Source organism: Lycium barbarum, chromosome 5 (assembly GCF_019175385.1).
Source record: "Lycium barbarum isolate Lr01 chromosome 5, ASM1917538v2, whole genome shotgun sequence".
Taxonomy (NCBI): Eukaryota; Viridiplantae; Streptophyta; class Magnoliopsida; order Solanales; family Solanaceae; genus Lycium; species Lycium barbarum.
The window spans coordinates 127,899,741-127,916,492 of record NC_083341.1 but is presented as its reverse complement, the minus strand read 5'-3'; the positions used below and the strand labels follow the sequence as shown (position 1 = coordinate 127,916,492).

Below are 16,752 nucleotides of genomic sequence, written 5' to 3'. Positions count from 1 at the left end.
TACCGTTTTTTGATATCTCAAAACTAAATAAATAAACTATTTAATCAACGGATTTTATATCCTAAGTATTTACACTTGGTACCGAGTCAAGACATATTTTCCTGAAAGGTTTAAAATGATTTATTTTGATGGTTACTCTTATTCATTTTAATTTCTTACGTAACTTGGATAATTTGTAGAGTTAATTACTCAATATAATTTTTTTAATTGAGTACACAGATTGGGAAAATTTATTTGGATACCAGTCTATACTCTAGTAATAGGGTACAATAAAAGGCAATACCATATTTGTTTTTTTTTTTTTAATAAATCGACGAATTGATCTATTGCACCTAGATCTAGCCTTAGCCATCTAAAAAACTAAGAAAGAACATAAAAATAAAAACAAAATGAGAATTTTTGTCCCTAAGATGTAATGAGTCATGCTACAGAAATCAAATCGATATTGTTCAAGCTATTTGGAAGGAGAGACGACATTTTTCATATTTCCATCTATTTAAAATAAAAGTTCACAAAAACACCAAAGGAGAATTTAATCTATAATAGACATGATTGACTCAAATTTGTTACATTTTCCAAGCATTCACCTATTTCACATCATCAAATATAGAAAATAGAAAATAGAAACATTACATAATCAAAAGAGAGAGAGAGAAAAATACAAGTAGCCTTAGATATATTGAGTAATTCTACAAAATGAAATTCCAAAGATTTAAATAAAAAAATTAAAAAAACCCTTACGTACCTCGGCTCCACCAGATACTAGGTTGAGTTTGGAAGAAAATCAGTATTCTGCAGATAATAAAAACTGTAAATAACATTGAAGTTGAGAAATGAGGAAAATGTATGTAACACCAACATTGTTTATAGTGCGGCATAATACATAAACATGCCCTCAAACTTGACTTAGCTAGCATGTATGCCCTCCAACTTTGGGTGTGCACAAGTAAGCACCTCAACTTGTATAAAGTTGAACACGTAAACACAAATGTTGATATGGTACTGATGTGGCACCTCCAAAATTTGTGTGCCACGTCAGCATTATCTTTACGTGTTCAACTTAATACAAGTTGAAGTGCCTACTTGTGCACTTCCAATGTTGGAGGGCATACTTGCCAGCTGATGCCAAGTTTGAGTGTCTGTTTATGTATTATGCCTTTATATTGCTATGTGAACTTTTTGTTTTTGATCCTGAATTCAGTGTATTTAGCAAATAAATCAGACTATGGTAACCGCTAATTCAATGTGATTTCCTCTACATTGAAAATTTTGTAATGATTTTTTTATTAGTTCTTTCATCAGTGCAACAGTACAAATAATACCATTTTTGGATATCTCAAAACTAAATAAATACACTATCTAATTAATGAATTTTATACCCTAAAGTATTTACACATGGCACCGAGTCAAGACCTAATTTCCTGAAAGGTTTTAAATGATTTATTTTAATGGTTACACTTGTTCATTTTAATTTCTTATGTTACTTGGATAATTTGTAGAGTTCATAACTCAATATGATTATTTTAATTGAGAAGACAGAATGGTTTACACTAACGTGCGAAGTGACTTGCCTAGGGCTAAGGAAGGTTTAGGAAATACTTTGAGTCCCCACTTAGTCTAGTACTACATATCCTAGGCTGCTAGGTTTCATTTCCATGTGGTTGCAATATCATGGGAACTTTTTTGATCCCTGAAAGGGTAAAAGAGAAAAATTGCAAATAAATGGTCCATAAATAGAGTTAGGTGGCTTGTTTTGTGGAACAATGAACCTGTCTATGCATATTTTACTTGTTTGACTAGATGTGTTGTTTTTTTGGCTGGTTTCTGAATCACTTTATGTAGGAATCTAGAGGATTTATGGTATTATGCATTTCTACATGATGATTTAGGTTCAAAAGTTCCTTTTACCTTGTTGTGCTTCTATCTAGAACTACCTGCGTATTTCTCTAGGATTTAAAGTGTCTTAAATATGAAAGCTGGCATGATTATCCTTTTACCCTCCTCCCATCTCTTGTCTACACATTAAAATATGTTAAAAACCATATTAGTTCAACCCTAGAAAGAAGAATTTTTGTTTATAAATATGTTATTGCTAACATGGATATCCTCACCCCAATTCCCGTCTAGCCCAACTCTTCTATGTGGTTTTTCCCTTTTGTGATAATGATTCCAGCATGAACACTTTGAACTTGCATAAATATGACTCTCATATATGGGTGAGTACGCATGTGTGCTTAAGGCAATTTGAAAGAGTCCCATTCATGACCATCTCCCTTTCCGTTTCTGCCTTTGTCTCCATGTCTGTAAATGCTAAATGGCGTGCCAGAAGGTTAGACTTGGAGGGAATTCCCCTTTAATCATATCAATACCTATCCAAGCAATTTCAGCAACAAGTCGACGCATTGATCTGTACTCTGCCTCGGCAGATGAAAGTGCCACCACAGGTTGTTTCTTGGACTTCCATGAGATAGGAGAACCTCCTAAGCTAAGAAAGAAACCACTTACCGATCTCCTAGAATCAGAACAGGCCGCCCAATCAGAATCGCAATAAGCCAGAAGTTGAAATGAAGGGTCTGGTGTCATGTACAACCCAAGTCCAGGATCTTTTCCAATGTAACGAAGTGTATGTAAAGCAGCCTGATAGTGGCCAGAGCAGGGCAATTGCATCTACTGACTTAAAGTTTGGACGGCAAATGATAACTCATGGCGCGTGTTGGTTAAGAAATTGAGTTTACCAATCAAGCGGCGGTATATAGTGGGATCTAGTAACAAAGTACCACAATCAGAGGTGAGCTTCAATGAAGGATCAAGAGGAGATGAAGCAAATCTAGAATTAAGACAATCAAACTCAGCAAGGAGATCCAAAGCAAATTTTCGTTGTGTTATAATCAAACCAGCCTGTTCTCGAATGAGTTCTAGACCCAAAAAATAATGTGCCAATCCCAGATCCTTTATTTTGAATTCAGTATGAAGGAATGCCTTAATCTCAAAGATATCAATGTCATGGTTTCCAGTAATAATGATGTCATCCACGTACACCGCAATTATTGTGATGAAAGAGCCAGAAGATTTGAAGAACAATGAATAATTGTTGAGAGATGAGACGAATCCCCATGTACCTAAGAAAGAAGACAGTCGTGCATACCACTGTCGTGAATCCTGCTTAAGACCATACAGAGATTTACGAAGACGACAAATAAGAGTGGCAGATGGTGGATCCAAACCTGGTGGAAATCCCATATAAACCTCTTCATCCAATTCACCATGTAAAAAAGCGTTATTGACGTCCAATTGATACAAGTTCCAGCCTTTTTTTCACAGCAATGGTAAGAATACATCTTATGGTTGTATGTTTAATTACCGAAGAAAATGTTTCAGTATAATCCAGACCTTCCCTTTGTGTGTCACCACGAATCACTAGTCGTGTTTTCAGTCGTTCTAATGATCCATCTGACTTTAACTTAACCTTGTATACCCACTTGCAGGCTAAGGCTTTCTTCCCCTTTGGCAAAGGAACAACATCCCATGTACGGTTGCATTCCAATGCATCAAATTCCTGCTGCATAGCAGCTTGCCAACCTGGATGTTACACTGCTTGATGGTAAGAAACTGGTTCTGTGATTTGACAAATAGAGTTTACCATTCTCTGATTGTCTAGTGTTGGAGTAGAAAAGGAAAAAGAATGCAAAGGTACACAAGGAGGATTAGGAGAAAAATCAGAAAATGAAGCATTACATATATAGTCTGACAAAAACCTTGGTCTGTGATGTTCCCTTTTTGATTGCCTCTGAACTGGCCTTGGTGTTGAGGGATCATCTTCACATAAAATTGGGGAAATAGGTTGACCTGAAGAAGGAGAGGTATCAGAAAAAGTATGGTATGGTGAGAAAGTAGGAGAATGACTAGATAAGGGTCTAATAACCGTAGAAGGTGAAACAAGAATAGTAGGTGAAGGTTGAATTGGTAAAGTAGGTGTAGGGGTATCAGGAGGAGGAGAACTGGAATTCTCTGAGTTGAAATGTGAGTAAAGTGTGGAAGATGAATCAAAAACAGGAGGAGATTTAGTTGGAAACAGCTTAGCCAAAGGTGTAGCATAGGAAAATGGGAAAACGTCTTCAATAAACTTTACATCCCTAGAAATGAGGATCTGTTGATTTAACAAATTCAAAATTTTGTAACCTTTTTTTACCAAAAGGACAGCCAAGAAAAATCCCAGGCACTGCCCTTGGATCTAATTTATCCCTCTGTCTTGCTAGTGTAGAACTAAAACATAAGCAACCAGAAGTTTTTAAAGAATTATAATCAGGTTCCTTGTCAAAAAGAACTTGATAAGGTGATTTATTATGTAGAACCTTGGATGGAAACCGGTTTATCAAGTAGGTTGCAGTTAAAAGTGAATCACCCAATATTGAGAATGAAATAAAAGAGCTCTACATGTTTCTAAAAGATGCCTATGCTTACGCTCTACAACTCCATTTTGTTGTGGACTTGCCACACAAGTGGTTTGATGAATTATTCCATGAGATAAGAAAAATTCCTTTGGGAAAACCCCTGTTCCCAACTCAAAAGCATTATCAGACCTCACAATTTTGACTTTGGTAGAGAATTGTCTTTCCACAAAAACCAGAAATGACTTCAAAATGGGGAATGCACTTGACTTAGTGCTAAGAAGATAAGTCCAAGTGCTTCTTGAAAAATCATCTACTATGGTGAGAAAGTGTTTTTCTCCCTTGTAGGTAGGTGTTTTACATGGCCCCCCAAGTATCTATATGGATTAATTCGAAACAATGTTTAGTGGTGATGGAACTTATAGGAAAGGGTATCTTGGTTTGTCTTGCTAGAGGGCAAATGGTGCAGGGAAAATCCTTCTTGTTTGTGATTTTAATAGGCAGTCCTTTAGTGTATTTCATAGCATAAAAAGGCACATGTCCCAAACGACCATGCCACAAATTTTCCAAAGCAAAAACATTGCAAACAGAAGCATTTTCATTAATTTTGGAATCTTTAAAACAAACAGGACTCTTAACACTGGAGCTTGAAGCTCTTGGACAAACTGAAATAGGAAAAGGACTCTTAACACTGGAGCTTGAGGCTCTTGGACGAACTGAAATAGGAAAAGGAACAGAAACTAGACTATTTGACTGACATAATTGACTAGAAAAAGATAAAGGGGCAATAGACTTGGCAGGACTGTCTTCCAGTGAAAATAAAGTTCCCTGTGATACGCTCAAATTACACCTATTAATGGCGTAAAGCGGACGTTGTCAAATATAGTAACCCAAACAAGGTTGGGGTCGAATCTCACAGGGAATATGGAGAGAAAAGGGTACTAATTGTATGCGATACTAGTCTTTAAAGGCTTTAATCCTATTCCGGACAGTTTGAAATAATTGTTGAGTAATGTAATTGAATACTTTTACTTGAATTGTACTTTATGCGAGAGAGAGACCAAGGTTGTGTTCCCCATTTTGATTAGATATTATACTTCAGGTTTCAATGTGATATATTTTTAATGGTTGTTCTAAGAATATGCACTTGATCTCTTAAGGACTTCCTAATGTTTCCCAACAGTTAGGCCGTATTTCCTCTTTATGATTTTTCCAAATGTAAAAGAGTTGAAATCGAAGAGCGACCAATAATGTCAATTTAGACTTGTTCTTATCCCTAAGTTAGTCTATTAAACGAGGGTTAACGTCCCGATTCATTGTTATTCAATCTTACCAATACTGACTCTCTTTCCCAAGAAAAGTTAGTATAATGGCTTAGGCTAATGCCTGCAATCATTACCCATCGCTAACGCACAAAGATAGAATAAATACTAACAACCATTATGCATATATCAATAGTAGAAATCCATTCACATAATACCCATCATGGGATCCACAACCTTAGTATTAAAATTAGCTACTCATCATTTTGGTTAACAAAGAAAGCTTAAAAGTTAACATAATATACTTACAATGCTAATACAATATGGAATGGAAGTGAAGTTGGTGCTTTAAATGCTCCAACCACTTCAAATATTTCAAGACTAAAGTTAATGCTCCCAAGAAAATCAGAATTATTAATTAAAACCCTAACTTTAAGTATTTATAGGGCCAAAAATCGCGCCAAGTTTCTGGACAAAAACACCCTTACGCGGCATCGTTACGGACCGTAACACAGGTTACGGTCCGTCCTTCGATTTCGTCCTTTGTCAGCTTGATGTCATGGCTTCTTGCGACGGACCGTAACACGGTTACGGTCCGTATCTTCCAGCGGATCATGGCCTCAGTCTTCCGTGGCCAATGCGTTACGCCATGACGTTATGCCCCGTAACCTAAGTTACGGACCGTCCTTCTGGGCGTAACCTGTGACACTACTTAGGCAACTTTCTGGAAATTGTCCTCCGCTTACGGTACACGTTACGGCCCGTAACTCGTCCTTTAGCTCCAAGTTTTCTTTTTTCAGCATTTCTTATCATTTCCGATCCTTAGTCAACCAACCCTATAAAACACAAAAATAACATAAGAAACGATGTAAAAACACTTAAAAATAAGCAACACTTCTAGTTACAAAGGCATAAAATGTGCCGAAATTCACGACACATCACCCTGCAGCAGATATAGACCAGTGGAGGCATCACCAAAAACTTGACCCTTCTTCTGGGAAGGGACCTGTAGAGCACACCCAAATTTGGTAAATGTCAGACTACAATCAAATTGCTCACATATTTTCTTAACTGAAAGAAGATTATGCTTGAAGGTAGGGACAAGAAGAACATTATGAAGAACAATATTGGATGCTAAATGCATTTTTCCTATACAAGTAACAGGAACTTTGTGTGAATAAGGTAAATGAACCATTATAGGAGATCTAAGAACTATTATGTCATGTAACAGGGATTCATCAAAGGTCATATGTTGTGTTTCTCCTGAGTCAATGATCCAAGACTTATTAGGAGACTTTGAAGAAAAAATATGACAAGCAGAGTGCATACCAGCCATGTTTGCAGCTGCATTCAGCTCAGAATTTGAAGCATTAGAGTTGCCTCCCTGCGCATTTTTAAACAAGTAAGTTATCTGCTTATATTGTTCTTTAGAGTACCCCTGATTTGCCAGCAGATTTGATATATTATTTGCCTCCTTCCATGTGTTGACAAGATCATTAGCCTCTGCCATGTTTGCCTGCTGGTTTCCATAATTTCCCTGCTGATTTCCATAGTTTCCTTGCTGATAATTATTTCTTCCCTGTTTATTAACTTTGTAGTGTTGTGGATAGCCTACTAATTTGTAACACTGGTCCTTTTCATACCCTATCTTTTTGCAATATCTAAAATACAATTCTCCTTTCTTCGGTTGGTATTGGTTCGCTCCTGTGTTTTCCATGGGTCTCCTTGGTGGATTCCATCTCTGTCCAGCCATAAAAGCTGAAGAATCAGTAGAAGTGTTATGAGTAGAATGTACCTCTCTTTGTCTCTTGATGTAGGATATTACTTTACTTTACTACTATATTAGAAGCACCGGTTGGGGTGGTTTTCGTCGGCCGTTGTTGGGCCCTCCATGAAAAAAAAAAAAATTGGACCCCATATTAAACAGCCCATAACAAAAAAAGAAATTGTAAAAAAAAAAAAGTAAATTGTGGGCCTCATTTATATTAAATAACTACTAATATTAAAAAAAAAAAAAAGTGGGCCCCATATTAAACACCAACCAGTATTAATAAAAAAAAAAATTGAAACCCACCACATCCAAACTCATGGGAAAAAAATAAACCTCATATTAACAAAATTAAGCAATATTAAAAAAAAAGTGAATCTCATATTAAAAAAATAAACAATGTTAAAAAAAAAATCATGGGCCCCATATTAAACACCATGCGTATTCGTAACAAACACTAATATAAGAAAGTTTTAAATACGGAGCACAAACTATAATATTATATTAATCGTATTTTGAATATAATTTCTCATATTGACAAAATGCAGATACTCGCATAATAACAAGTACTCCCGTTGTCTCAATTTATGCCGCACTTTTCGCTTCAAATTTCAACCATCATTTTAAAATTTATTTTTTCATCAAATTAATATGAAAAATTATAATTTTCAAATATATAAATTTTAATGTTAAAATATCGAGTTAATTTAATTCAATTTAATTTAAAATTTAATCAAATTGACTCTAAAAAAAATGAAAAGTACCACATGGAGGGACTACTAGATTGCTGTTATAATCTATTCCAATTTCCTGGCAATATTCATTATTTGTTCTCTATGTTTAAGCAGAACATAGAAATAAAAGAGAAAGAAAGGGTAACATAAAAAGATTTGAACAGATCGGAGAATGGCACCAGAAATACTACTAGTACATTTTTTCACATGTAAAGGAAAATACATTGAACAGGTAATAGCCAAACAGAAAGACGACTCCAAAACGAAAAAAAACTTCTACGACACAATCCATAGATTACTTCGTATCTACACATCAATATACAAATAATATATATATATATATATACTTTCAGCCAAATCGTCTAACCAGAGATCTCAATGGACTTAACATCAGGCTTCTTCACTTCTTCCTTAGGAACAGTAACAGTAAGCACTCCATTCTCCATATTAGCCTTAACTTGCTCCATCTTAGCATTCTCTGGAAGTCTAAATCTTCTCATAAATTTACCACTGCTGCGTTCCACACGGTGCCACGTATCATTCTTATCTTCTTTCTCAACATTCCTCTCTCCGCTAATCTGAAGAACCCTATCGTCTTCAATCTCCACTTTCACTTCTTCCTTCTTGAGCCCTGGAAGATCGGCTTTAAACACATGAGCTTCTGGAGTTTCCTTCCAGTCGATACGTGTGGTAGCAAAAGCAGAGGTCTCTCGTGAATTGGAACCGGGAAAGCCTAATTCCCTGAAAGGATCAAACACGTCCATTGAGAATGGATCCAACATGCTGCTGCTTCGTCGATCGCCGAAGATTCTTGGAATTAGCGACATTTTCAGTGAGCTTTTGAGAATTTTCTGTGTTTGCTTGGATGATTGAATTTGAATATCTGTTTGCTTTCAATTTTGATGGTTCAAGGAGGAGGACCGGGTAGGTATTTATAGCTTCTTAGAGGAGTGTTTAGAAAATTCTCGATACTTCTGTCTGAGATTATTTCTAACGCATGTAGATATTCCAGAAGCAGATGTTGAGAACTTTCTGGACAAATCCCGTTAGGTCCATTAGTGAACTATTGAAATTGGCCTCTCTCTTGTTACAGTAGCTTTCTTTTGCCAATTTTTTGCGCGGATTGTCCTTCAAAGGCAATGGTCTTTAATTTTTGTTCCTCAAATTATTGTGTCTTTAATTTTTGTCCTGTGCTAAAAAATATTCTGATGTTTTGGGTTCAAATTTTCATTCAATAAAAAAAAAAATCGCAAGGCAAGACTTTGAAAAAGTCTGTCTTATGCAGTAGAATTTGTCTTAAGTCATAACTAAATTTTGCCTTATGCAGCAGATGTTGCCTTAAGGCATAACGAAAAATCTGTCTTATAAGATAAAGTCTGTCGTATCTGGCATGCCTTAAATGCGGCACACTTTTAGTTATGCCTTAAATGCGGTAAACTTTTTGGGAAGCTTTGCCTTGCGATTTTTATTTTTTATTTTTATGACTAAGCCGGAGTTCAAATTCAAAACCTCAGAATATTTTAAGCGAAGAACAACAATTAAAGACCAGCAATTTGAGGGACAAAAATTAACGACCACCCCAAAAGAAGGATAATCGTGCAAATTGTCCTTTTGCGGCCCAATTTTTTACAACGGCCCATCACTTTTGTTGGCTATCTGAGGAAGGTGAGATGTTATTCAAGTAACCCGACCATCAGATATATCTACGGAAGTTATTAGTCTTCCAGCATGGTACTTCTTCCTTTTCAAGTTGATTATCTAATTTTGACTTGGCTATAGAGTTTTAAAAATATAAAGAGTTTTGAATCTTAAGGTTTTAAATTAAAGATATGTAGAATATATCAAAATATTTTTTAATATTGGATCTTAAATATGTTATGCGTAAAGTTTAAATTAAAAAGTTGTCAAAAAATAAAAAGAGACATTTTTTTTAAAATGAACTAAAAATGAAAGTAAGACAAACAAATTGAACCGGTGAGAGTAATCATTAATGAACAAATTAACATCCGGAGTTTTAAAATTCTTGAGAATGTTAAAATGTTATGCATACCATAGTCAACTAATTAAAAAAAAATGTTATAAAATGAATAGAGCATATCAAAAAGTCATTTAACTTTAGTTTGTAACATAAAATCACCCCACTAATGATAATTGTTTCAAAAAGTCACTCAACTTTATTTTGTAACAAAAATATCGCTTAACTATTGTCATTTCACCTACGAAAGTCACTCAACTATTGTCATTTCACCTACAAAGTTACTTACCCTCTGTTTGGATGGTTGTTTCCCGTGGTTCATTAATGTACAGTATGGTATGGTACAGTATGGTGTTGTATTGTATTGTATTGTACTGTATTAATGAACACAATGTTTGGATAGACTGTATTGTTTGTTGTGGTTTAATAACATTTGTATTGTTTGGTTTGACTGTATAATAACTTGTAAGTTTACTAAAATCCCCTTAACTCTTAATTAGAAATTAATTTATATATATTAATAAAACTCAGGTAAAGAATAAAATAGGAACTTTAAAAAATAAGTAGTGGGTAGGGGTGGTGGAGGGGTGGACGGTGTAAAGTGGGTGATTGTGGGATGAGGGTGGGGGTAGTGGGTGGTAGGGTGGGGGGTGAGTGGTTGTGGAAGTGGGGTTGGGTGGTGGTGAGGGGTAGTGGGTGGGGGGTGGTGGAGGGGTGGGTGGTGTGAGGTGGCTGGTTGTGGGATGAGGGTGGGGGTGAGTTGTTGTGGGGTGGGTTGGGTGGTGGTGAGGGGTAGTGGGTGGTGGTTGGGGTGGTGGGATGGGTGGCACAGGAGTGGGGTAGTTGGGCGTGGGGGTCGATGGTAGGGCAGGGTAGGGGTGAGTGGCGGGGGTGGGGCAGGGGTGGGGTGCAGGTGAGTGGTAGGGTGAGGAATAATGGAGAAATGAAATACATAACCATGGAAAAACCACCAAATCCGTGGTTACAAAAATTGAAACTTTTCATGGTTATATAACCATAGAATTAACCACGGATTTACAACACCATACCACATAATTTTAAGAACAATGGAAACAAACATGGTTTCATAGAAAACCATACCTTAATGAACCACGGGAAACCACCATCCAAACAGGGGGTTAACCAATTTAAGCGATATTTCCGGTAGATATTGCTGATGTGGAGATATTTTTAACCCAAATTCTTAAAACATAAAAAGTTACCCCCTCCGTCCTAATTTATATGAGGTTTTACTATTTGGCAAGGCAAACAACTCTTTGTTCGACCACGATTTTCTCCAACTCTTTTCACATATTGTGAATTATTAATTATGCAGAATTATAGTACATTTTATGTAGTTTCCAAATAGACTTATATTTTTATTATAAAATACTGAAAGAATCTATGTTTAAAATTGAGTAAGAGATTAATTGCTTTGACCCTCATACTCCGATCACCCCATATAAATTAGGACAGAGGGAGTATTTATTTTAATTAATCATTAAATTGACCCGCTTTTTATTATATTGGAATGATTCGCTTTAATGTTTTTAAAGTTTGGCTTACAAAAAATTCACGTTAGCAGTATTTACTGAAAATATCGCTTGGATTAGTTGAGTGACTTTGTAGGTGAAAAGACAATAGTAAAGTGACTTTATAGGTGAAAAGGACAATGTTTGAGTGATTTTTTCTATTACAAAATAAACTTGAGTGATTTTCTAAGATAATTACCGTTAATTGTTCTTACAAAATCAAATTTGACTTACCAATTGTTCTTCCTATGTTCAACAGACTCAATTGCCGAAGACTAAGTGCCTGGACTTGATCCACTCAGGTTCAAGGATCTTCCTATATTCAATTTCCCACATGTTAATGATCTGTTACACTTAATTACTACTACTGCAGACATCAGAACATCTTCAGCCAGTATTTGGAACACAACAGAGTACCTTGAACAACCAATCCTGCAAAAACTCAAACAACATTACCAGATCCCATGTTTTTAAATAGGTCCAACGAACAAATTTATTAAGACTAATATTAGCACTTCCTGTAACATATTGACAGAAGACCGAAATTGCATAATGTGGCTAGATAAGCAAGAGGCAAATTCAGTCCTCTATGTGAGCATTGGAAGTTTGGCTTCAACTACTGAAAGAGAAGTAACAGAAATAGCTTGGTGATTAGTGAACAGTAAGCAGCCTTTTTTGTGGGTAATTCGACCTGATTCAATTACTGGAAGTGAAATTAAATTAGAATTCCCTGAGAATTTGACAGAAGCTATCGATGAAAGAGTATGGAACGGGCACCACAAAAGGAAGTATTGGGACATTCTGCAATTGGAGGTTTTTGGTGTCATTGTGGATGGAATTCGGTGCTTTTCGTCGTCCGTTGTGGCCCCCATAAAAAAAAATTATGGACCCCATATTAAAGCCCGTAACAAAAAAAAATCAACCGTAAAAAAAAAGTAAATTGTGAGCTCCATATATATTAAACAACTATTAATATTAAAAAAAAAATTGTGGGCCCCATATTAAACACCAACCAGTATTAATTAAAAAAAAAAAATTGAAACCCACCACATCCAAACTCACAAGAAAAAAAAAGTGGACCCCATATTAACAAAATTAAGTCATATTAAAAAAAAGTGAATCACATATTAAAAAAACAAACAATGTTAAAAAAAATATGGGCCCCATATTAAACACCATGCGTATTCGTAGCAAACACTAATATAATAAAGTTTTAAATACGGAGCACAAACTACAATGTTATATTAATCATGTTTTGAACATAGTTTCTCATATTGACAAAATCAAGCAATATATATATATATAAAAAAAATGAATCTCATATTAAAAAGATAAACAATGTCAAAAACAAAAAAGTGCGGACTTTGTATTCTTAGCAAACACTAATATAATAAAGCTTTAGATACGGAGCACAAATTACAATGTTATATCAATCGTGTTTTGAATATAGTATATATATATATATATATATATATATATATATATATATATATATATATGCATAAAAATAGTGCAAACTATTACTACTATATTAGAAGCACCGGTTGGGGTGCTGTCGTCCGTTATGGGGCCCCCCATGAAAAAAAAAAAAATTGGGCCCCATATTAAACAGGCCCATAAAAAAAAAATTGTAAAAAAAAAGTAAATTGTGAGCCCCATATATATTAAACAACTATTAATATTAAAAAAAATTGTGGGCCCCATATTAAACACCAACTAGTATTAATAAAAAATAAAAAATAAAAAACTGAAACCCATCACATCCAAACTCACGGGAAAAAAAAAGTGAACCCCATATTAATAAAATTAAGCAATATTAAAAAAAAAAAAAGGTGAATCTCATATTAAAAAAACAAACAATGTTAAAAAAAATGTGGGCCCCATATTAAACATCATGCGTATTCGTAGCAAACACTAATATAATAAAGTTTTAAATACGGAACACAAACTACAATATTATATTAATCGTGTTTTAAACATAGTTTCTCATATTGACAAAATCAAGCAATATATATATAAAAAAAAAATGAATCCCATATTAAAAAGATAAACAATGTCAAAAACAAAAAAGTGCAGACTTTGTATTCTTAGCAAACACTAATATAATAAAATTTTAGATACGGAGCACAAATTACAATGTTATATCAATCGTGTTTTGACTATATATATATATATATATATATATATATATATATTATATGCATAAAAATAATGCAAACTAATAATGTCCAAAAGGATGGGCCCATACTAAACAACACTAAGCAATAGAAAAAAAAAACTATATAAAGCATGGGTTTAGACCCATGCTTCATCGTCCGTTGTCCCTTAAAAAAAAGCATGGGTTTAGACACTATATAAAGCATGAGTTTAGACACTATATTTTTTGTATATATATATATATGCATAAAAATAGTGCAAATTAATAATGTCAAAAAAAAAAGTACACCCCCTATTAAAAAATCAAACAATATTCATGTAATTTCCAATGTATCTTATTAAGTCAATAATGATAAATTCATTACCACGTGCGTGTCAATCCATGAAATTGCTTTTCTTCAAAAGGTTAAGTAGTCAAACCATACAATGTTCTTTCTGTTTTTTATATTAGCCTGAGATCTAATCTAGATATTAAACTGTTGTATTTGTTATTCCGTCATTTCATCTATTTGTTATGTTTACTAAAATAAATATACTTAAAATATTTATATTTTAAAATAAGATAGAATTTAATTATTTTTTTATTTTTATTCTTACTCTAATAAATGTGAAAAGATATTAATGTCGTAAAAAAATATCAAATGCAGATCAAATAATGAATAAGGTAAATTAGTCAAATTATAATTCTAATCGACGTTTTTCTAAAAAATCAAGCAAAAGATAACATGACAAATAAAATGAGCTAAACCGAGAATATTTACTAAAAATTAAAAAATAGTATTTTTTTTCTTTTAAATAAAAAATTAATTTCTACTTTATTTTGTTTTAAACATGTAAAATTAATTTAATAATTTGAATTAAAATTGTCCAAATCAAAATTTGATAAAAAATAATAAGTATTTTACACCTTTAAATTAATCGAATTAATATTAAAAGTATCAACTGATACTTAAATATTTCTATTATTTTATTTCAAAGAGAAGAAAATAATTTCTTTTTAAACAAGTCTTCTCTTTTAAAAAATATTAATAAATTTGTCGATTTTGTGTTCATAACAAACATTAATATAATAAAATTTTAGATACGGAACACAAACTACAATATTATATTAATCATGTTTTGAACATAATATATACTTTTTATATATATATATATAAAGTATATATTATCACTATTTAAAAATAACTACATACACATAAATGCATTATAATATAAATTGTTGGGGCGTGGGGAACGCACATAGGCCGTCTAGTAATAGAATAAGCTTGAGAAGCAGTTGGTAATGGATTCATCATCGGGACATTTGCTCTCACTGCACCATATGCTTCATTCAATCCCATTAAAAATTGAATCAAACCTTTGATCTTCAACCATTTTGTGATTATGTTCCTTAGCTTCACAAGTACAAGCACATGAACAAGTTGTAAAAGTGTTTAGCTCTCTTAATTGGTCCCAGATCCTTTTTATTTTAGTGAAATAAGATGCCACATCATTGGATCCCTGATTAATCAGGTTGAGCTCTCTTTGAAGTTGGTATAGTTTTGTACCATCAGATTAGCCATATCTTTCTTCAACCTCTTTCCATAAATCTGCAGCAGTCTGTGAGTAAATAACACTCTCAGCAATTTCTTTATTTAAGGAGTTTAAAAGCCATGAAAGAACCATATCATTACAACGTGTCCACTGTATTATGAGATTTGATTCCTTTTCTGGTATTTTGTAGGTACCATTTATAAATCCTAACTTGTTTTTGGCTGACAAGGAGATGAGAATTCCTCTTTTCCAATTTCTATAACTTGATCCATCGAAAATGGTATTGATAAGACTCATTCCCGGTGAATCAGATGGAGAAAGGATGTAGGGATGTGAAATATCAATTTTGGTAGCATCATCTTTCGAAGGAACAATTTCACCCATTTTGCAGGTGTTTTAGAAACAGAAAAACTACAAGAAAAATATGTAAAATAGTCAGCTAATTCTTAGAGACAAAAAAAAAAACTTCAAGAAAAATAAGTAAAGCAGTGAGCTAATGCTACTGATACCATGATAAAATAAAGAGAATATTGTGGAAATTTTCTTTTTATTACTTAATTGATATTTTGTACAGTGTATTGCCTTCTATATATACACGAAGAAACTTTGATAGAATGAAAATAAAGTAAATGAAAATGAAAACAATCTACACGGTATTATCTAATAGACTATTCTAGAAGGGGACAGTTGGTCACTAGTTTTATATACAGGTGTCTTAGTGAATTTAGACACAAAAGGAAAATGCCAGCTAAGTCTCTTACTTTGTATTCAAACAAAATTGGTATTAAGTCACACCTTCTTCTTCATCTTCTCTTCCCTGTGCATGGTGGACCATCGGAGCTACTGCCGGAAAAATGAGAGGAATGAAATATGCACCACGCTTTTCTCCCCTTTCCCCCTTAAATGATTTAGACTGCTATGCACCAGACCCTCATTTCTAGGTATTATAGTTGTTATAAAGAATGGATATATTGAGAATACAAGTGTATATATGCAGCATGTGTGTGACTAGGTGCGTTTGTGACTGTTTTGAAGAGAATGACATACTATGTAGTATGTATGCCCGATTTATTTCTTCTTCTTCCCTTCTTTATTATTTGATATTATTGGAGACAAATATACCAAGTATACAAGGTATATGTTTTGGATATATCCCTGGGCATATCAGAGTTATATATCATGTATACCCTCGTGTATCATGCCTTTGTTTGTAGATTAGGGTGGTTTGGGCCTTTTTCTTTTAAGTATTGCTGTCATCAGTAGCTAATATGGGCTTTGGTTTCATATGTATTTACTTTCATTTGGGCCATGTACTCATTTTTTTTTTTTAATAGTTATGTAGGCTTTCAACATGTTCTTCCTGAAAACTGTTTAGGCCTGTCTCGACAGTATACATTCAGATA

The 16,752-nt window shown here is 33.8% G+C and overlaps 2 protein-coding genes and 1 pseudogene across 2 annotated transcripts; 1 reads left to right on the top strand and 2 right to left on the bottom strand.

The window, feature by feature from the left end:
• Nucleotides 1-5,842: 5,842 nt before the first annotated feature.
• Nucleotides 5,843-8,173, bottom strand: LOC132641501 (uncharacterized). Its single transcript, XM_060358526.1, has 2 exons — nucleotides 6,980-8,173; nucleotides 5,843-6,656 (listed from the first exon to the last, which is right to left on the bottom strand). The coding sequence occupies exons 1-2, from the start codon at nucleotides 7,401-7,403 to the stop codon at nucleotides 6,622-6,624; spliced, it is 459 nt and encodes a 152-aa protein (XP_060214509.1). The 5' UTR covers nucleotides 7,404-8,173; the 3' UTR covers nucleotides 5,843-6,621.
• Nucleotides 8,174-8,325: 152 nt separating this feature from the next.
• LOC132641500 (17.7 kDa class I heat shock protein-like) lies at nucleotides 8,326-9,090 on the bottom strand. The gene has a single exon (XM_060358525.1). The coding sequence runs from the start codon at nucleotides 8,977-8,979 to the stop codon at nucleotides 8,515-8,517; it is 465 nt and encodes a 154-aa protein (XP_060214508.1). The 5' UTR covers nucleotides 8,980-9,090; the 3' UTR covers nucleotides 8,326-8,514.
• Nucleotides 9,091-10,986: 1,896 nt separating this feature from the next.
• LOC132639778 (UDP-glucose iridoid glucosyltransferase-like) lies at nucleotides 10,987-15,355 on the top strand (annotated as a pseudogene).
• Nucleotides 15,356-16,752: the final 1,397 nt, after the last annotated feature.